General features: G+C 51.0%; 6 protein-coding genes across 6 annotated transcripts; 1 reads left to right on the forward strand and 5 right to left on the reverse strand.

The window, feature by feature from the left end:
* Positions 1–820: 820 nt before the first annotated feature.
* Positions 821–1,801, reverse strand: AAFC00_005556 (uncharacterized protein; the record flags this gene model as incomplete). The annotated part of the gene is made up of 1 exon (XM_069345357.1): positions 821–1,801. The coding sequence occupies one exon, from the start codon at positions 1,799–1,801 to the stop codon at positions 821–823; it is 981 nt and encodes a 326-aa protein (XP_069203185.1).
* Positions 1,802–2,843: 1,042 nt separating this feature from the next.
* AAFC00_005557 (uncharacterized protein) lies at positions 2,844–3,371 on the reverse strand (the record flags this gene model as incomplete). Its single annotated transcript, XM_069345358.1, has 2 exons — positions 2,844–3,252; positions 3,316–3,371. 2 exons carry the CDS (start codon positions 3,369–3,371, stop codon positions 2,844–2,846), a joined length of 465 nt encoding a protein of 154 aa, XP_069203186.1.
* Positions 3,372–3,978: 607 nt separating this feature from the next.
* AAFC00_005558 (uncharacterized protein) lies at positions 3,979–7,330 on the reverse strand (the record flags this gene model as incomplete). Its single annotated transcript, XM_069348615.1, has 12 exons — positions 3,979–4,101; positions 4,151–4,328; positions 4,379–4,493; positions 4,544–4,633; positions 4,693–4,804; positions 4,854–5,095; positions 5,147–5,295; positions 5,349–5,445; positions 5,528–6,426; positions 6,481–6,859; positions 6,914–7,018; positions 7,078–7,330. The coding sequence occupies 12 exons, from the start codon at positions 7,328–7,330 to the stop codon at positions 3,979–3,981; spliced, it is 2,742 nt and encodes a 913-aa protein (XP_069203187.1).
* Positions 7,331–7,916: 586 nt separating this feature from the next.
* AAFC00_005559 (uncharacterized protein) lies at positions 7,917–10,277 on the reverse strand (the record flags this gene model as incomplete). The annotated part of the gene is made up of 1 exon (XM_069345359.1): positions 7,917–10,277. One exon carries the CDS (start codon positions 10,275–10,277, stop codon positions 7,917–7,919), a length of 2,361 nt encoding a protein of 786 aa, XP_069203188.1.
* Positions 10,278–10,762: 485 nt separating this feature from the next.
* On the forward strand, positions 10,763–11,848 carry AAFC00_005560 (uncharacterized protein; the record flags this gene model as incomplete). Its single annotated transcript, XM_069345360.1, has 4 exons — positions 10,763–10,802; positions 10,893–10,932; positions 11,172–11,557; positions 11,619–11,848. 4 exons carry the CDS (start codon positions 10,763–10,765, stop codon positions 11,846–11,848), a joined length of 696 nt encoding a protein of 231 aa, XP_069203189.1.
* A 4,527-nt stretch (positions 11,849–16,375) lies between these two features.
* On the reverse strand, positions 16,376–18,871 carry AAFC00_005561 (uncharacterized protein; the record flags this gene model as incomplete). The annotated part of the gene is made up of 2 exons (XM_069345361.1): positions 16,376–18,526; positions 18,584–18,871. The coding sequence occupies 2 exons, from the start codon at positions 18,869–18,871 to the stop codon at positions 16,376–16,378; spliced, it is 2,439 nt and encodes an 812-aa protein (XP_069203190.1).
* Between the last annotated feature and the right edge of the window lie 2,342 nt (positions 18,872–21,213).

The raw sequence follows: 21,213 nt of genomic DNA on the forward strand, positions 1-21,213 counted from the left end.
TGCCACTTAGTATGAAATCAGAAGACGACGTGCTATCGACCGCTTGGACACTCGACGACACAGCAATGGTCGTGTGAGAAACTAAACACGAACAAAACTGATGAAAGCTAAGTTCACTGGATCCCATCAGACAAAGGATTGTTTGTATCGTAAATAAGGTTGGGGTTATTCACGGGATGACCAGTTTGGGCCAAGCAAATGAGAGCTTAATGCCATGTCTCGAGGTACAAGTTATGTGGCAGTGTCGCAATGATGAGAAACCTTGCCTAGCATCACATCGTCATTCAAACGTTTGCTTTTGCGAAAGTACGAAGTGTCAAAGAGGCGTTCGCGAAAGTATAATACACAGCATTTATTGGCACCGCACTTGATACATCCTATACGCCTTGAAAGATGGTCGTATCTCATGATGGTACTAGCCGAGTAGCAGTCACAACAGCCTGGGATCCGTCAAGGCAAAATGCAAATGCTGACCACAGAGCTGGAGCTACCTTACCTTACCTGGTAAGATTGGAAATCTGACCGTAGACCACCCGCTGGTGGGGGAGATTAGCAGCCCTATCGTTTCACGATACCCAGCCATTGGGACTAATCTAGCCCTGCCGGACCATCACCGGCACATTCTATTTGAACCACACTCTACTTGAGGGGTCTACCATGTGTAAACACAAACAACGAAAACAACTTATACTCGGGAATGTCCGTCAGCCCGCAGAACTTGTGTAGACAGTTGAATTAGAGGCTGTTACGATATTCGATCTCTGATCTCTCCGTCTTCTTCGAATGCATCAACTACTATTCCGTGTGTATATACGACATATTAAGCGAGGATGTGATCAAAGACCTTGACGCCTTCACGTCCTAGAGCGGTGCCGACTCCGACAAGCTTGGCCCCTACACTCATCATTCTATCAAAGCCAGCCTTGTCGCCAACACCACCGACACCTATAATGTCGACCATCTTGAGACTCTCGTGCTCATCAAGCAAAGCCCGGATGGTCTTGACATTACCCAAAGCAAGAGGGTGAAGTGGTGCCCCTGCCATACCTCCGACTCCTGCACCAGAGGCAGAAGCTAATGCAGCATCGTTGGTCGTGTTGTCCAGCAGCAGGCATGATCCAAGAGTGTTTGTCGTGGTGACGAAATCTATGGGTGAGTTGCCCTTCTCAAGCACCGAAGCTGAGAGGAGGCCTTTGAGCAGGCTTGCGAACTGATCATGGTAGGTATAAGGCGGTGTCTTGATGCCGATAGGGACAGTGCGCTCTACACCATTGCGAGACAGAGCAATGAAGTACTCGATCAATGCGTCCTTTGAATATGCTGGTGGGGGCTTGGATGGTATATTCGGGCATGACAGGTTGATCTCCATGCACAATGGCACAGAGACTTTTTGTTGATGCTCAGTGATCATGTCGTAACATTGCCGTATCTCATCGGGAGAACCAGTCACCGAAATAATAAAGGGCTTTTTACGCCCCGTGGAAGCAGTCGTTATAGCCGAGATGTACTTGAGATACTCGCGAAGTGGGGTGGGAGAGTACCCCAGCGTGTTCAAGCTCCCACATTTACTGTCGGGCACAGCATAGTCAGGCCCGCCGTAGGGTAGCACATCATGGTTTCTCGGATCGAAGAATGTATGCTGGTGAATCGCGGGATCATGCCCGAAGCCTTGGAGAAGACTAGTTCTCGTCGTGACAGCTCCGGTAGAGGGACTATCGTACAGTGCCTGCAAATCTTCCTGGCTTGAGCACCATGGATTAGCGCTGTTGATCAGCGGGGGTGACATGAGCGGCAGAGGCATCTTGGATCAATATAAATCGGGGCTTTGTATGTCGACTTGCGTGTTCCTGGTTCGAGTTCCATCTCGAGTTACCTGCCATAAGCCCACATCGTCGTTGTAGGATTACCCTGCCCAGCCCGCGGGCGCACGCCCATGGTTGGTTGACCCACTCTTGGTATGAGCAGTCAGTGGTGCGGGACCGTGGGCGGTAGGCGCGTCCGATAGGCGAGCTTGACTACAAGAATCTGGAATGTGAATTATATACTAGCCGTTGCAGCGAATTCTTGAACAGTTGGCGCGATGGCCGAGCGGTCTAAGGCGATAGACTAGAACTTGATTCAATTCGGTTTCTTGATATCTATTATCTTCGGATGCGCAGGTTCAAATCCTGCTCGCGTCGTCATTTTTTGCTGTTTTGTTCCTCGATCGCAGGACATTTATTTGTTTTGACGCACAGTGGCTATTGCATGGACAGGAAATACACCGATATTTTTCGCCTTGGTCCCGGGTCGAATCAGGCGTACATGTATAAGTCTTCGCCGAGCTCTTAGTTCAAATATTGCTGGCACATGGATCTCTTTGGTAAGGTATGACTATATCGTAAGCGATAGCTTTCATCGTCCCCGTAACTATCGACTGTAAAGCTCCATTTGGAGAGAAGCTTCTGTGGAAATGCTTTTCTTCTTTTCGGATCATCCAATCGACTATCGGATGTTTGAATCACTCGAGACGTGACATGTGCCCGTCGTCCTCTAAGCTCTTTCCATGCACGCTCCACTTCGTGTCGTATGTTCATCGACCATCATCATGGAACAGAGACTTCGTTGCCTCGACCGTGAGCAAGGTACTTGTGGGACGTTGATGTTCGATTGAGCCTAGATAGGCTTTGACACGACAACGTAAAGCTTCTCGCGGCCTCTGTCTCGATTGCGTCCGGGGGAGAAGGAACAAGTAGATGCATACATCATTTATAAGCCCCTACTTTCCCATCATTCAATTAGCACATCTTGCATCCTTTCCCCTTAGCCCAACAAACTATCTGTCACCAAGAGTCCTCCATCCATCAATTAATAAACTTCTCCTCGACCTTGGCGCCCTCCTTGACCCACGCCGCGAAATCGCCCCTCGCCCGTCTGATATCCAAGAAGCCCGCTCTCTGCTCCAGCGCAGCGTACGGGTTTCCTCGCGGGCCCAACTCGTCCTTGTTCTGCTTGCTCTTCTCGCGCTCGAGCTTGCCGGCCCACACGCGCCATTGGATTGGTTTTAGCTCTGGAGAGCCCAGCACGATGCCGACGCAGATGAGGAGGACGGAGACGAGGGTTTCTAGTGTTACGTCTAGGGGCAGGTCAAGGGTCGGGAGGATGTATGAAAAGGCTGTTGATGTTGATGATGGTGTTGAGGATAGTGTGGGCGCTGCTGATGCTGAGGGGAGGGCTGTTGATAGGAGCGAGTGCTCGTGCGCGCTGTATACACTGTTGTTGTTGATTGTTAGTTGGCTTTGGCCTTTTTTATGGTTCGGTGATAGAGGTACGTACGCGTGTGTGAGCAAGACTACGCCTGCGACATTAAGGGCATTGGCCAGGAATCCCATATTGAGATGTTGCTGTGAATTGTAGTGGCGAAAATGGGTAAGGTAGCTTTGCGTGCGAGAGGTCCTCTGGCATTCACTTGTGCGTCACAAGCTAATTGCAAATCCAAAGTAAGGTAAGGCAGGTAACACGATATAGTGGCTGCGACAAATGTCCTGATGATAGAGAAGCAATGAAGTCAGACTAGCCCCGGAGATTTCCCTTTGCGCCGCCAGATCTCCTCCGTCAGGAACAACTCCTACCTTATGCAGTCACCATCAACGATTGCATACATCACTTTAATCATGTTTCACCTTTGGTCTTGACATGACCTTCCCACGTCACGATAGTACCATTTGATTGAACTCGACTAAAGCTAAAGGACAAATGTTGTTCGACGAATACTCAGAGGACTTAACACATGAAACGAGCAAGTCCCGAACACCAAGGGCTACCCTGTCCATATCACACCCCACATATCATACAACGTATCTCTACCGTCTAGCCACCGATGATCGTTGAGCACTATTTAGACTCTTCGAATAGCAAGCGTTATGACTATTTGTGATAACGACATTTTTAGATTATACATCGCATCGGCCAGGTGTGCCAAAGTTCTTCGCCTCATGATTAAGAGTGACTAGTTTCACTGGATGTGCTGCTCAGCCTTTCCGACGTCTGGAACAATAGGTCGAGTTGCGAACGTGCGTTCCTCCCAAGACTCATGGCCAAGAATCGTCGAGCAATTGTTTCCTACACCAGTTAGACACTAAACCCAAGGGACTAAATGCCTCGCACTTACAGCATCATTCAGCTCTGAAATCTCATCCTTTGGCATATACGAACACGCAGCTATAAGGTCTTCGCCACGTGCAGTTCGCAGGATCAATTCCTCGGCTCTCTGTGTGACCCCTCGAGGTATGCCATTCATCGTAGCGCAGACTGTCCCATAGCTGCTGATGCTACGACCCTGCTTGTAGCTATACCCTGTGTAAGTCACTTTCTCATCAAGGTTTCATTAGCTACCTACGTGTACAAATATGTCACTTGACCATCAGTATGCGGAGCGTGGGCATCGATGTGTACTTCTAGATGCCCAAAGGCGAGTGAAGGCCCCGCTCGTAGAAATCCGCCTTCGAAGATCTCTGTGAAGGACATCAGTCATCCAACCACCCACGAACCTCGATACTCGAACCATGAAAATGTGTTGCTGCAAGGACTTTGGGACTTTCCGATCCACGATTCAGGAGATGCCTGTACACCCCAGCCGCCAGTCCGGCACCATCTTGATGTCACATTAGTTCGAAATCACCATTTGGCATCATAACACAATCAAGAACACACCCTGTGCTTCAGTTCCCTTGCCGAACTCATCCACAATGAGAAGACTGCGCCTTGTTGCTAAATTCAACGCCATCGACATTTGCTGCAAGTCAGTCATGAACGCACTCTGAGCCTGCTTTGATCAGTATGTTCAATCGGAAATTCTACCCGTTAGGACTCACCCTCGAGACGCTCTCACGAGTCGCTACTCGTGTCAGGATCTTGTCCGTCAGGCCGATCTGTGCGCTATCAGCAGGAACGAAGCAGCCGACGTGAGCCATGTATACTATTAGTGCAACCTGCTTCAGATACACACTCTTGCCTGAGTAGTTGGGTCCTGTCACCAAGACCACTGAAGGCCCATCGCTCCGATCTCTTGCGGTGCGGTTTGGTCGGTCTTCACCAACGACTGCGGCTTGAGAGGCTTCAGTGTCAGAGCAGTCACGCTATGCTCGCTCTACATCGCCCCCTCCGCCAGCAATGAATGTGTCGTTAGGAACGTAACTCGCCACACTCAACTCTTGCAGTATATGACGACCACCTTTTATGCTGATGATGTTACGTCCGGTAAGATCTGGTCTTGTCAATTTGTACCTCTTTGCGCCTTGCGCGAGAGCGACTAGGCTGCCATCGTCAGGTAAAATCGCATGATATTCACTAGGCGCATCGACACTTACCAGTCGAGTTCGCCGCAAAGATCCGACACCACGGCAATTGTAACTTCGTGCTCCAATATCTTCTCTGCCAATTCCTGGACTATCTCGATCTCCCTGTCTGGAAAACAATCAGTCTTCGATCTGTCGCAACATAATCTTTACGAAAAGGTATTAGTCCGGACTTTACTACGTTAACATACCACAGATGTTCCCGTATATGTCGCCGAAGTAAGCATCCATCTCGGTCATTTTGTCGTTCTTGTAATACACAACTCTTTCGGTCGTGAAAGTCTTTTCCCAAGGATCACGGTCGTCACCCCCCCATATCCCTGTGCCAGTCTCGGGGTCCAGATCAACAGCGATGAGAAACCCAATTTGTGGGAAGAATATGACGTTAATCTCGACGTTGATGCCTTGTGGCATACTTAATGAGACGTCTTCAGCAACGCGGGCTAGTATGTCTTCAAGACCATCATACGTATGTTTCAATTGATCGAGCTCTTCGTCTATGCCGATCTTGACGACCGTCCGACCATACTCTCGCGATAGTTCGAAGTCAACTATCTCGCTTACGTTACGTCCGATTGCGGCAAGACGATGACGCTCGAATTTGTCAAAGATCTTCCTATGCATCACAAGCCCTTCGGCTCCAACGAGTTCCTCGAATACATCCGTGATCTTCAGGGCTTGGTAGACGAACAGGCGTATATTGGCCCAGACTGGTATGGCAAGTCTACCATTTCCACCAGCACCTGCACTCAGACCTTTCCGAAGGCCCACCAAGACTTGCCGCATGTTTTTGACTTGACCAAGGCTCTTGTTGAGGTCTTGTAGGTATGCATCATTCTCGGGCCTCAAGAAGACGCTTATTGAGGCATACCGCTCTTTGATGACCGCCTCGTTCACACTTGGGCGTAGGAAGTACTGTCGCAGTAAGTGTTTACCTTGAGAAGTACGGGCAAGGTGCTGGAAAAGGCCATAGACCGAAAGGCCTTCTTTCGAGCCAGAGCCAGTGTTCGTAGGGCCTTGTTTGTGTGAATGCGGATGTGCCTCCGATTGAATTATCTGCAAAGACAGAAGAGTGTCCGTGTTCACAAACCTGTCATCGATGTCAGACATGGAGATGTCACAACACAATGGACACAGAACCTACATGGATCCGCTCAGGCTGAACATCTCAAGGTGAGTGATTCGGTGCAACCCCTGAGAAGCTGGATCGCCGGGCAGAAACATTGTGCCTCTTTTCTTCTGGATATATGTGAGAATCGAGCCCGCACAACCTACCGTGAAGCGACTTTCAACGTCAATCCAACCGGCCAGTTTCAAAAGCGTACCCTCACGCCCAACAAACTCATATTCTCCGCCAGGACCTGAGTTCGCATCAGCTATAACATCACCGGGAACCACGAATGTCACACGCGGGCCCCTGAGGTCGCCCAAGTCGAGGTTGATGAGCTTGGTCTTTGCTGTTTCAAAATTGAAGTCTGAGTTCGGACGAGGCGTACAGATGTTCGACAGATCAAATGTTGTGCCTACAAGGCAAATTAGCAAGAAGACACGGTTCAGCATCCTTTGACTTCGCTCACCGTTACCATCGTCAACATTGTGCCGCTCAGGATCAAGAACATCAAGAATCTCGTCATCCAGCCGTACAGGGTGCAGGATAAGGGTCGGCTCGATGAATATCTTCACTATTGTGTGTCAATAAAGTACAAAATGCAGTCTCATGGTAAGAAAGATGTTCATGTACACGCTTCAACAATATCAGCGCCACCCAGCTTTACATCCTCCATGAAGTACAATTTTTCTTCAGCAGCGACATAATAAGCACAACCAACAGTGCCCCTATCTTTGACATCAATAGCCATAATGATCTCGTTGGAGGCGTCGTCGTAATCGTTGGCAACATGGGGCTGAGGTCTGCGATGTTGGGCGCTCGAATCATCTAAGACCTGGTCTGTTTGCCGCGAAAAGGGATGCGACTGATCAGACTGCAGTGGCATATTGGCTTGATGTGCACTTCTCGAATGAAATATCGGATATAGATCGCGCTGGTTTGGCAGGGCGCGAGGATGAGGATTCGAAGCAGGGAGATGGCGACGTTGAATCTGGCGATGAGACACACTATCCGATGTACTCAGACTCTCAGTATCCCTTGTAGCTACAAAGGAAGATGGAAGAGCCATTTTTGAGTGATTGTGTGAGACAAAAGTGTGTATAAGTGAGCTCTGAGAATTGAGATTGAAATGCTATTTGGCGGGTGGACGATCATACCAGGAAGTCGCCGTGGACTCGTGCCTTCCGTTCTTATCTTGTGGGAACGTGACTGCAGTCTGAACTCCGAACAGAGCATCTCTCATCATGTCGGTCGTCACTTGCTTGGATTGCTAGTACAGAAAAAGTGATATGTATATGTACAGTGTCATTATGCTAACCATCTTACATGAATCGTAGATTCGTATCGTGTCCCATGCTATGATGGCTGAGTGTCCTTTTTCCTTTATGTACAATATGGTATACAGCGCGCTGAGCAGCGTCTAAATGCATTCGTTGGTGAGAAATGGTGAATCCGTTGGAGTGGAGGGGCATTTATGCAGGAACAATGTCGAGATGTTCGCCGCCTTCTTGGATGGTGACCTTCGCAGTGGTGCCAGTCTTTATACCGCCGCGGATTATCTGGTCCGCCAAAAGATTGCCGACTTCCTTGGAGATGAGACGGTTGAGTGGGCGAGCGCCGTAGCGAGGGTCGTAGCCTTTGTCACAGAGCCATGCCCTGACATCCTCTGGGACATCGAGGGTGATGCGACGGTCGTCAAGTCGAGCCTGGAGCTCCTTCAGTCTTATATCGACAATGTCCTTCAGCGCTTCCTTCGAAAGACGCTTGAAGATGATGAACTCGTCGATACGGTTGAGGAACTCTGGAGGATACGATGCTTCCGTTACATCCATTACTCGCTGTTTGACTTCAGGAGAGATCTCGCTGCCGGTACTTTCGTCTTCTACCAAAGCCTGGGCACCAAGATTTGAAGTGAGTACGATCATAGTGTTCCTGAAGTCGACCTTGTGGCCCTGCGAGTCGGTCAAGAAACCTTCGTCGAGAACTTGCAGCAGGAGAGTGGATATGTCCTTGTGAGCCTTTTCAAATTCATCGAACAGTAACACTGCGTACGGCTTTCTGCGAACGGCCTCGGTGAGCTGACCAGCGTCTTCGTAGCCGACGTAGCCAGCAGGACTTCCGATCAATCGACTGACGGTGTGCTTCTCTTGGAACTCACTCATATCGAAGCGGATGACTGCGGACTCGGTCGAGAACAGGAAGGCGGCCATTTGCTTGCAAAGTTCTGTCTTGCCCACACCTGTTGGTCCGAGGAACATGAATGAGGCCAAAGGACGATTTTCGCCACTCAAGCCAGCACGCTGCATGCGAACCGCATTGGCGACGGCATGCAGTGCCTCGTCCTGGCCGCGGACATGTTGTCTCAGAGAATCTTCCATGTTGATCAACTTCTCGATTTCGCCGCTCATGAGCTTCGATACGGGTATGCCTGTAGTCCTTGAGACAACCGCCGCTATGTCGTCGGAAGTGACGGAGTCATGGATCAAAGTGTCGCCGGAGCTGCCCTCGTTCGGTTGTTCTGCACCCTCTTCCGGTAGCTTTCTCGCCAGAGTTGGAATGATGGAGTATCGCAGCTCCGAAGCTCTGGCGAGGTCTCCGTTACGCTGGGCAATTTCGAGTGCGTTGCGTGCAGCCTCCAGCTCGGCCTTGGTGCTTTTGATTTGCTCGATTTCAGCGCGCTCCTTTTCCCACTTCTCGGTCAAAGCTCCAGCCTCGTCTTGTTTCAGTGTGAGGCTCTTCTCCAGTTTTTCGCGTCTCTCCTTGCTCGCTATGTCAGTCTCCTTTCGAAGTGATTCGAGCTCGATCTGGATGGTCATGATCTGTCGGTCAAGCTCCTGAATGGCGTCTGGTTTCGATTCTTGCTGTAAGCGCAGAGCGCTTGCGGCCTCATCGACCAGGTCAATTGCCTTGTCTGGCAAGAAGCGGTCGGTGATGTATCGGTTGCTGTAGGTGGCAGCGGCAACAAGAGCATTGTCGGTGATGCGAACACCGTGATGGACTTCGTAGCGATCCTTGATGCCTCGGAGAATCGATATGGTGTCTTGAACACTCGGTTCGTCCACCAGTACAGGCTGGAATCTTCGTGCCAGAGCGACATCTTTCTCTATCAGTCGGTATTCGTTGAGGGTGGTGGCGCCACAGCATTGTAGTTCGCCTCGCGAAAGAGCGGGCTTGAGCAGATTGCTGGCATCGATGCTGCCTTCTGCTTTGCCCAAACCTAAGAGGGTATGGAGCTCGTCGATGAAGAGAATGACCTTGCCGTGGGCGTCTTCTACTTCTTTCAAGACTTTCTTCAATCGTTCTTCGAAATCGCCTCTGAACTTGGCTCCGGCGATCAACTGACCGAGGTCCAGTGAGATGACTCTTTTTTCTTTGATGCTTTCCGGCACGTCTCCACGGACGATACGCTGGGCCAGGCCTTCGAGGATGGCCGTCTTTCCGGTGCCAGCTGCGCCGATCAACACCGGGTTGTTCTTAGTTCGGCGCGACAGGATCTGAATGGTCCGTTGGATCTCTGAGTCTCGGCCAATGACCGGATCCAGCTTTCCATCCTTAGCTCTTTTGGTCAGGTCGACACCATACTCCTCCAAGGCCGACTTTTCCTCTCCGCCTGACATATCCATACGGTGGGTGCCCCCGGGGGGATGCGGTCGTCCGCTGGCGTAGGTTCGGCATTGCAACGCTGTAAGGGGACGAAGGGCGGACGAAGCAGGTCGTAGTAATGAAGTTGATGTCCGCAGTGTCAACGGCGTGCTTCTGACTTGGAGTGTGCGAGGTATGCGTGCGGATTGTGCTATGCGCCGGGTGGCACATTTACTTCGTGATGCTAACATTTTGGCGGTAGACTCGGGAGGAGGGAAGGAAGGAAAGACCAAGGATGGAGGCAAGGAGAGTCTAATGTATAGCTGCTTGGGAGACAAGACAGCACTTGTAGCGGCCCGCAGGAGGGACAATGGGTGCTGTGAGTGCAAGTGCAGCTCCCAGTATCTCCAAGTGTGTCCAAGTATGCACTCGAATCATCTCGAAGATGCAGCGGCATGTGACGGCATGCCGGCGTGAGTCATGCTGGAATCAGATATCTGACTCGGCGACAGGGTACCACCTACTCACATGACTCGAAAGAAGAGTAAAAAAGAACACCTGCTCCTTTCGGAAGATGCCACCGCCCGGACCTCACAGATTTTCTCAGAGCAGCCCGACAAGCACGCTTCGAAGCCTCAGCTCATCCACCAACTCTTCCCTACCCCTCATCACTGTTGATTTTTTTGGATAGAGATACCCAAGTGTTCCTTGTTTATCCTACCACATATCTTCCAAAATGGGTTTCACCGATTTCCTCTCCGATGCTGGTCTCGCTCGTGAGTGCCACCTGCCCGACTCACTGCTGTCAACCCCTCAACAGCTATTTTCTTCTAGCTACATATGACCAATACTGACGGCGCCATTAGTCCTTGAGAACTGGACCAAGACCAGATCCTACATTGTCGGGTGAGTCTCCTCTGCTTCTCAATCCTCTCAATCCTCTCAATCCTCTCGCTCCTTTCTTTGCTCCTGCCTTTTCATGATGAGATACAATTGGTCCGTGTTTATGAGGCGGCTTAAGACCCCGCTGTCCGATTACAAAACCATAGCGCTTGTCGCTCCTCTGACTCAAACCTGCGTGTTCTTGCCGATATCTGCTTCGTTTCGCCCTCGGGAGCGAACAGCGTCACTGACACCCCTCAAAGCTACGGTCCTTCCCAGGCCGATGTCAAGACCTTCCAGGCCTTGAAGTCCCAGCCCGCCGCTGAGAAGTACCCCCACGCCTACCGCTGGTACAAGCACATCGCCACCTTCGAGTCCGAGTTCTCTTCTCTCCCCGGTGACCCAACCAAGGAGTACACCGCCTACGGACCCGAGTCTTCTGACCTGACCGTCAACCCCGCCAAGGCTCCCGAGAAGGAGGACGACGACGACGACGATGTCGACCTTTTCGGCTCCGACGACGATGAGGAGGAGGACCCCGAGGCCGTCAAGGTCAGAGAGCAGCGCCTCGCTGAGTACGCCGCAAAGAAGGCCGGAAAGACCAAGCCTGCCGCCAAGTCCATCGTCACCATGGATGTCAAGCCCTGGGGTATGTTTCCCTGTTGTCTGCTCGCTTTGTTTCCTCATCATACTGACTTTGTAATTACTAGACGACGAGACCGACATGGCCGAGCTCGAGAAGTCTGTCCGCTCCATTGAGAAGGACGGTCTCGTGTGGGGTGGCTCCAAGCTCGTCCCTCTCGCTTTCGGTGTCAAGAAGCTCCAGATCAACATGGTCATCGAGGACGACAAGGTCTCTCTTGATGAGCTCCAGGAGGAGGTCCAGGAGTTCGAGGACTACGTCCAGTCTTCCGACATTGCTGCCATGCAGAAGTTGTAAAAAGCTCACATGAACATGAGCAAGGCGTTTAAAGAGGAAGGTGCTCTCAATCGAGTCATGTCAGCAGCTGTATTGACTGCAAAACAAAAGTGCATCACGTTCCTCTGATGGATCAAGAGGGGCAGTCGCATGCCTTGCAACGATGGGTAATGAGCTTCATGCATCTAGAGAGCGTATTTAAATGATCAAAAAAGAATTCAGCTCACCCTTTTTTTCTCTTCATATGAACAACATGCTATGTGGTCACTAGATTTCTGGGAAGAGGACAGTTATCACGAGAGAAGCGCTCTTGCCAACAAGCATTTTGCGAACATGATATTCTGCACTATTCTTTGAATGAGCATTGTATAGCTTCCGGTCTGTCTGCAAGGTACAACTGCACAGCTTAGCGAGCCTTTAACCGCCGAGTACATACCTACATTCAATTTACAGTGTTCTTACAAGTAGAAGACAACCGGCTTTCTCTTCCTTCGTGTTGCCCTTTTGTATCTCCGGCCCTCTGCAAATTGCGACAATCATAATATCCTCGTAACTTCTTTGCGTGGCTCGATAGATACAACGCCACATCTAAAAGGCCCTCCGCGGCCATAACTTACAAGCCTTACCAGGACGGTATATTATAGCGAACACGAAGCCATACATGACATGAAGAAAGAGAAACATCTATCATCGAGGAGCCACTGGCTGAACGATGAGAAAGCAAGAAGAGAAAGCAAAGCACGTCTGCGCCCTTCGAGTAATGCTTTATCGTTTATATAACTCCCAATAAAGCCCTCTTACGCCTCCAACGACCGCCATTATCAAGTAGTGCATCTCATGTCCATGCCACCCACGACGGAGGCGCAGAGGAAGAAGATATTACCAAATATCGCTCAACCGATTCCGAACACACCGAGAAAACCACATGAGAGTCTAAGTCTGAGGTCAAATGCTTATGCTATGGGACGTCGTTACTCTCATCGAGACGAGGGTTTGTCTCTTATGTGCCACTTTTGACGCCTTCGATAGTCCTATGCGCTGGAGGCGTACACATGTTGTTGAGAAAGAAACGTGGCGACGATTACCGATCGGGATCTTTTCTCTCACGAGACGCCTCGGTGCATTGCCATGTGCGGGCTTGATCAAGCAGAAGCAGAGACAAACACGATTACTCCGAGTCCGCTCACAATCTTGATCTTTTGGTCTTTGGGTACAGCAACGACACATTTCCCTCGTGATATGTGTATGTCTTGACCCCAGTCTTCACACCGTTAGAACAACATCCACTACAGTCTAGAACACGCAGAGACGCCAAAGACTGAACGTCATGGAAAGGGCATCCAGACCGCAGAAATGGTGTTCACTTTTCAAAGTGTGGATCAGGTACAACGGGTGTCACATATGTCTGTTTTGGGACTTTCGTCGGAGGGAGCCGATGGAGGATTTCCGACCGGACCACAAGGTAAGAAGTCAAGAGAACCTTTGCAAGCCGAGTCACGCTTGCCGATACTATATTATGTTGACAAAGTGAGGAATGTAGTACATACGGCCACAGGCAGCTGAGAACTGGGCATCCCGTCCGCTCTGCCAGACATAAGCAGTTGACCGGCTGATTAGTACTACGGTGGGTGACCACGTGGGAATCCCAGCTGCTGTATGTTTCTTTTTCTGCCCACTATACTCCAATCAGACACAAATGGCACAGGATTGACCTTTCGTGCTATCGGATGTTGTTTTATGTTTTCGATGTCTGCCTAGCAGCAATAGATCCAGAGATGTGATGCCAGTAAGTGAACGTTTTGTTGACGATAGAACGGACGACGACCGTCCGCTTGGTTTATTTCTTTCGACGACAAGATACGCAGTGAAAGAGATGCCAATGTAAATAGAAATGAAAAGCATGACGATACGATAAAAAATGCTCGAAAAGTCCTTTGTAGTCGAACGAGTCGCACCTGCATCGATGAGATCTAAGTGAAGCAAGCACGAAACATGTGGTCTTCACTTATACCTCACTTATCTCCATTAAACGACTGGGGCTCGATTGATTTCACTCTTTACTTGACGATCTCTTATAGAGCCTTTTGAAAGTATGCCCGTAGCTCTCCTGTTCTCTCTGGTGTCGTACTCGACTCCGAGTCCACCTGGGAAGCTCACGGACATTCATACGGAGGTAGAACCTCACATCTCCCTCCAGGACAAAAGAGTCTGTGAGCAAGGCGAGCACACAACCAATTGTCCAGCCCCCATCACCCCACACCTATTTCATTTCACGCACACGCCGTACGCTCAACCGATATAGCCCCGAGCACACCTAACTCAGTAAAGGAGAGGAGGAATTAAGGAAATAAGAGGGCGCCGCGCACGTATACTTTCCCACCCCATGCTCACCTCACCTCGCTTGTATATGGCTCCCCCACCCTTCCACCACCTACGTATGTGCCCGGACCGCCGACAAGATCGCGATCAAAGAAACCCACAAAGAGGAAACATCAGGCAGGGAGAGTCATGGTCAAAGCCTAGGCCGCCGCCGTGGAGAAGAAAAGGATATACTCACACTACCACACTATGCTACTGTTGATGGTGGGAAGTAATGATGGCCCAATAAAGTGGCTGGCAGGTTATTGTCATAGCCGGCCGAGTGAACTCGTCAATGGACTGGATAGAGTAGACTCGGGGAAATATATCGCGAGGAATAGCATGTCAAATCAAAGAATGAATAGTAAACGATGGCTTTACGCCTCTTGGCTCACACGCCTCAGTGGTAAAGGAAAAAAGGACTAACTTACGCGCCACTACTCCATCCGGAGACTTTTACCGCGACGAGTAGAGAAGAAAGAAAAAATGTCATATCCGAGACGTCGACAAATTCAAAGAAACATACTTTTTTCTTTTCCACAAAAGACATAAAAAAATAAGAACAAAAGGAAGAGGCTTTTCACTTTTCCACCAACTGCATGGACGGACGGCTGGAAATCTACCAACATATCCATCTACGGCTCATGCATTTCAGACAATGTCCAAATCAAAAACTCAATCTACTCTAAGATCTTACAAGGAAACGCAGACTTTACCCGGAGAAAACGTACTGGTGCGGAGTGGAGACTGCGTAACGGCGGACCGTGGCGGGCTGCGGGAGGGGGAAAGGGAAGAGGTACATCGCAAGCACAGAGACAGAGAGTTAGTGAATGAAAAGAGAGTGGCTGGGAGAAAGGGAGAGGGATGAAACAAGAGGAGCCTCCCCCAAGCCTCCTCCTCGTAAGTGTGTCTCACCATAAACCCTCGAACACCAGGGTGTAGCCGAGAAGTGACAAAGCAAGGCAGCAGGACAGGCAACCAACGGAGTAATGCCCTGGCCATGATGTCGATGACGTGGAGACTTGAGACCCCGAGCAGGAACCAAGAGAAAAGAAAAGAGAAAAAGAAGGACACGGAAACACCATGAACTCCGTTCTCACAGCATAGCTGGCAAAACGCCGCGATCAGCAACATGAAGCAAAGAAAGGCAAAGGGAAAACACAGTCATGCTTTCGTAATGGTCGTAACGGGGAGAGGCCTGTCTTTTCCCCACTCCCCATTTTCCAAAGACGGTTCTCGAGAGGGACCGATTCGCTTTGTCGTGTCCTTCAACGGTCGTCGTTTCCAGAGCTCTTCTGAAAAGAGCAACAGCGGAGACAAATGAAAAGAAGAGAGAGAGAAGGCAGAATTGCTAATCGCCAGAACTACCGAAAAAGCAAGAGGTAAAACGGCTGCCAGCACTACGAGAAACCACAATCCGCCGCCGTCGTCGCACCGCCGCCCGCTTCACAAGAAAAACCCGTTATACGACGGTTTTTTTTGCTTGGTAAGTGCTGCGTTGCCTGGACTGCGTGCGAAGTGAAACACACGAAGCAAGCCCCGTGACTGTAAATCAAAACCTGAGGGCGAATGAGCTCCTTCTGATCCGTACGGCGTTTCCGAGGCGCCTCGCGAATGTCTGCTGATCGTCCAAAGGATACGGCAAAATGTCATCACTGAGGATATACACTGGTTTGGGTAGAAAAGAGAGGTGTTTGTGAAATCGCACCTTGTGTGCTTGAAATGAGAAAATGCTTTGCTCAACTAGGTCCGGAAGCTGCTGCTGACAGCATACATCAGTTCGATTCCTCAGCCTGATCTATAAGTACAATGGCAATCGTTATAACAACAGCGATGCCGCTATGTCCCAAGTATTTTTTGTCCATGATGACCCATTAATCCCAACGTGTACCCTGACATGATGATAAAGAAAAGTGAATTAAGAAGCTGCAAGTGACGTGCAAAAAATAAGAGGTATTTGTGCATGAAAACTCGTAAGTTTGACGCCATCGAGCAGACTCAACGAAACAGGTAAAGATAAGGAAAGTCGAAAGGTCGAAAAGTCGAAAAAGAAAATATGCTGTGCGTTGACCGAAACGAAACGCCACGCTTAGAAGGCTGTTCACTCTAAGCCGTGATATAGTGCAAGATGGTATCGTAAATTGGAAAAGATGGAGAGCGCAAAGGGGAATATTAGTGATGCAAGAAGCTCTAGTTTGTTGTAGAGCTTCCAGCGGAAGAATCGGGGCTGAGACCTTCGGTGTTCTTCTTGACGTTCTTCTCAAAGTATTCTGGCCCGTGGTTCGAAAAAGTGTAGTTCTTTGGGCCGGAGTCTGTTGCTTTGCGAGGGGTAGAGGACTGTTTGACATCCTGCGGGGGCGTATACTCATGTACGAAAAAGTCTGCCGCTGGTGTGGAATGCTTCGGGACCTGCGAATACACCATGGTACCAGGACTAGAGTTTGACGACGGAAGGAAGGGGTTCTGGGAGTTCGGGGGTGTGCCCTGATGCTGCATTGGCTGTGCAAAGGGTGGCATGACAGGATAGCCCATGTGTACCTCACCAGTGTTGGTCATGATATAAGACATGGGCATTTCCATCATGGCACCAGGCATCGCTTGCTGCTGACCCGGAAAGACGACATTAGGCATCTGAGGATATTCGTTGGACATCATGGACACGAAACCGTGGGGTTGTGACTGGAGCACAGGCACTGTCGACATGGGAGATTGCATGTGCGGGCCTTGGGGTGGGAAAGGGGCGGTGGAGAAGCATTGCTGGCTGGCTGGCGCTGACTGCGGAGGAGTATCATCGGTTGTGCTGTCGAGACGACCCCGAGTGAACTGAGCTGCATAGATTGGAGTCGAGGGGGGAGAGAAATTGGCCGAAGGCATAGCGTGGCTCATCGCTTCACTGTCGGCGTCGCCACCGATGCTGGCGTGGCGTGCTTGGAGGTTGGCAAAGCTGGACGGTGACATGGGAGTCGGTGGCGCAAGACCTGCGCTGGATGCAGGAATCCCTGCAAAAGCGGGCGAGAAGGAAGAAACGCGACGAGCATATCTGTTTGCATCGGCGAAAGTGACTCCCGAGGGGGAGCGCTGAGCCGAGCCAACGCTCTTCTGGATGCGCCCATTGGAGATGCCGTTCATCGTCTGTGAAGACTTGATACGGCGCAGGGACTGCCCACCGACTTGGTGCTTTTGACCATGGTTGGTCGGTGAAGTGGGCAACTGGCCGCCAAACGATGTGCTTCTAAGACTGGCGCCACCCAATGGGGCGGGACGGGGTCGCTGACGTCGCGCAGCGATACTGACAGACGGTACAGCGGATCGTTGACCGGCCATGTTGAAGTTCTGCATCGACCTAGTGATGTAAGAAGTGGACGAGTCTCGATGATCGCGTTGGAAGGCTTGATCCGCAGGAAACGTCAATGGTTGCTCGAAGAACTGATGGTGGGCCATGTGTTCATTGATAGCAGGCACGGACTGAGTGCGATTGCGCATGGCAGCTTGTTGGAACTCCTGCTGGAGAGCTACGAGATCGACAGGAATGGATTGTCCAGGCTGCCACGAAGCAGCAGTGACAGGCTGAGAAGCGACACTCTGCGTCGAGTGATTGGGCAGTGAGAAGTTGAGCGCATCAGCATCCTGGTGTGCCGGAGTAATGCTCACGCCCGGCGCAATGTTGTCAGAGCTGGCCGACAGGTTGCGAGCCTGGCTTGACTGAGGTGGTAGAGTGATGGCATCGGAATGGGTGAGAGCATTGGAGAGATACGAGTCGGTGCTCTGAGTTGCCTGCATGGGGACCGACGTTGCTGGCTCTGCACTATCGGTGCCAAAGTCGAAGTCGCAGAGATCTGGGAAGTCGTATTGACCGTAAAGATCGGATGGGTTGGTGATGGTCGCACTGACATTGCCCATGGATTGACCCGACGTTGTCTCGGCAAAGGGGTTGGCGTTTCCAAAGGCGTCGAATTGGGCCTGAGTAAGCGTGCGTCTGTTCTCCTCCTCGACGGCGTCGTTGACAGGATGCGCGTGTTGTGATCTCTGCTTCTGCATGGTCATGCCAGACAGGTTGAGAGGCATTGAGAAGTTTGGCGTGATCATATGCGTTTGAGTCTCTGGCTGACTGTAGTTCATGGCATTCGCCATTGGGCCGTCCATCATAGCCGAATCGCGCATACCGCTGGATTCTGTGTTGTAGTGCAGCGGAGGGCAGTAGGTTGGTGACACATCCCCCGCGTTCATTTGATTCATTGATTGTGAGTAGCCGGTTTGGTTCTGGGCTTGCAAGAGATTGTACTGTCCAGCCTGCTTCTTCGCATCTTGCTTCGACTTGGCTCTGCGGTTCTGGAACCAGTTCTGTGCTATCTGTCAGAATACAACGAACGGACGAAACGATGGCTGGCAACAACATACATTGACCTTGTCTAGCGATACACCCAACACTTCAGCGAAGCGCTTCTTGGTATTTGTGTTAGGCTTTGACTGCTTCAGAAACTCGTTCTCCAGGACATCGTGCTGCTCTTTCGTCAATCGCGGCTTGACGTCGACGGCCAGACCTGCTAGGGTAGCAGCATTGTACGGCGGTAGATGGGGCATCTGGCTGGCATCGTAGACATGCGTGTCTCTCCTCATGAAATGCCGCGCCTGAAAGTCTCCGGCAAGGTCCCCTCCATTAAGGCCGGGGTAGTCGGCGAAGTCCATCTAAGCCGAATGGACAACAGCGTATGGTGCTGTTTGACGAAAGCCCGAGGGAGGCTGAGGGGTGTTTACAGAATACCTGTCTCGGTGCCTGGTACCCTGGGGGCCGGGTTTGGGGTGGACGGCGGTATTAAGAGGGTTCGCGAGACAGGAAACAAGAGCTAAGACGGGTAGTTACGTTATGCAGCGCGCGGAAGTGGGCAAGACGTGTCGGGGGGCGCGCGCAGCACTTTAGGTCAAAGAGTGTCTCAGCTATGACGGGAGGATCGACCCTAGTGCACCAGCCGAAGCAAAGTCTGGTCGGAGAGTGAAGAAGGGTTGCGTCTTGTATGGATGGAATGCCCGGTGGAGCGAGGTGAGGGTCAAAGGGTCCCGGATGGGTTTCCGTTGAGTCGAGTACGATCGATCTGCGATGACAGAAGGGAAAGCCACAGACAGTTGTATGTGGCGATGTGTGTTTGAGAATGAGGTGACTAGGGTATGAGATGGCGGATTTTGGGTTGAGAGGGGGAATTAAGCTAAGATATTTGGAACGAGTGACTGTGTGCTAGAGCGACGGTGGGTGTGCAATGGGAAAGGAAAAAAAAAGATTGAGTGACAAGACAAGTCTGGTCAAGCGTCAACAGAGTGGATGGAGAATTGCAAAGTTGAGTCGCCGACGAGGAGAGTTAAGAAAGATGGACGAGGGAGATGGCGGCGGGAGGGGCGGCAGCGGCAGTGAGCCAGTGAGCCAGACGAGCCAAAGAGCCAGACAGCCAGCAGACAGGGCAAAATAGAGGAGAAAGGACGATGGCGAGACAAGAAGAAGCGAATGTTGCGAGCGAGAAACAAGTGTGCCCTAGAGGTTGAGGAAGCGGAGAAAACAACATGCCTAATAATGCCTAACAAGAGACCAAGGGAAACCTAAGTGCAGGAGGAGATTAGAGCGACTTTGCATATCGGGCCTCGGGGAAGCCACGCTACAACCAGGGGCGCGTGCGTCCGTCGTTCTCCAGCAGCAGCAGCAGCAACAGAAGCAGAGGCAGAAGCAAGAGGCATCACCTGGGAAAAGGTACCGTACCTACCTGGCAAGCAGCGGCAGCGGCTGCGGCAGCACAAGCAAAGCCAAAGGAACAGTACAAGCCAAAGCCCAAGCCCGAAGCACACCAGTTTCTGCTACTGGACGACCCAAGACCAGCGACCCATAGACAAGTTGATGGGTACAGAGTGATGCGCAGGGTCCGGTTCCACTGGTCTGTGTGGCCCGTATGGTCTGTGATCTGTGGGTCTGTGTCGACGTGTGACGGAAGCTAGACGATCGGTCCAAGCGAGCGAGCGATTCCTAGAGTGGTTAAGGTAAGTGCTCACCTTACTTTTGCCGGGCTCGTGCGCGCCCTCCTCTATCTCTAGCTCTCTCTGCCTCTCTACAACCGTGCATGGCCCGCCCGGGTTGTGGTCCTGTAGCGCCGCCATTAAGGCAAGGTGCCTCACCTCACCTTACTCGCTGTGGACTCGGCGTTGCGTTGCGGCGCGATGCGATGCGCCGCCCGGACCCTCCGTTAAGTTTTGAGCAAGCTCGATCTTGTCTCTTGTTCAATTGTCATATTTCTCCCCTCGCTGTATTTCTCCTTTCGATGAAAGCATAGAGTCATGGACCAAGACCTTCATTGAATTAAACCACCATACCGCGTTATCTAGCCCTTCAATCGGTCCCTGACAGGTCCAGACATTTGTCCCACCATCATGCATCCAGTGCTCGTGATGTTTCATTGACACGAAATGATTTTCCTCCGAACCGAACGGAGCTAAGCCTGCCTTAACAGATGCGACCCAGGTAAGGTGTATGGTAGACCCTTTTTCCATTCTCCACCTTCACCCAAACTGCACTGCTTAACAACTTCACCTTACACGGGCAGCATGTACTCGTACTGTACCGTACCATGATCTCTATGTCTCTGACTACAAAAATACGCCCGTATCGCTCCTTCTTGTCTTTGCTCATTACCGTCTCGCTTAGTACGAGTGCAGTTTCCGAGGGCGCCTGACACTGTGTCATCCGTTGGCGGTTACTCGGTTGTTGCTTGTCGCCCTATGGGACGCTTCCTCACCATCGCAACATAAAACCAACAATTTGTGGATCAGACGGTAACCGTTTCTCCAACTGCCATTTGCCATGATAGCAACAAAGATGCTCTACTCTAGACTGTTTCTCGAGTTTTGTAATCATTGTTCATCCTCTCCGCTCAGCGTTCGAGACCACAACAGGGTGTAATTGTGGCCCATACAGTAGGATTATCTGACGCCTGCAGTCGACTCTGTGCCTTGCTTTTCGGCCTTTCCCCCTACCGAGTCTCACTCTGCTGACC

Source organism: Neodothiora populina (genome assembly GCF_041146345.1).
Source record: "Neodothiora populina strain CPC 39397 chromosome Unknown canker_contig_5, whole genome shotgun sequence".
Lineage (NCBI taxonomy): Eukaryota > Fungi > Ascomycota > Dothideomycetes > Dothideales > Dothioraceae > Neodothiora > Neodothiora populina.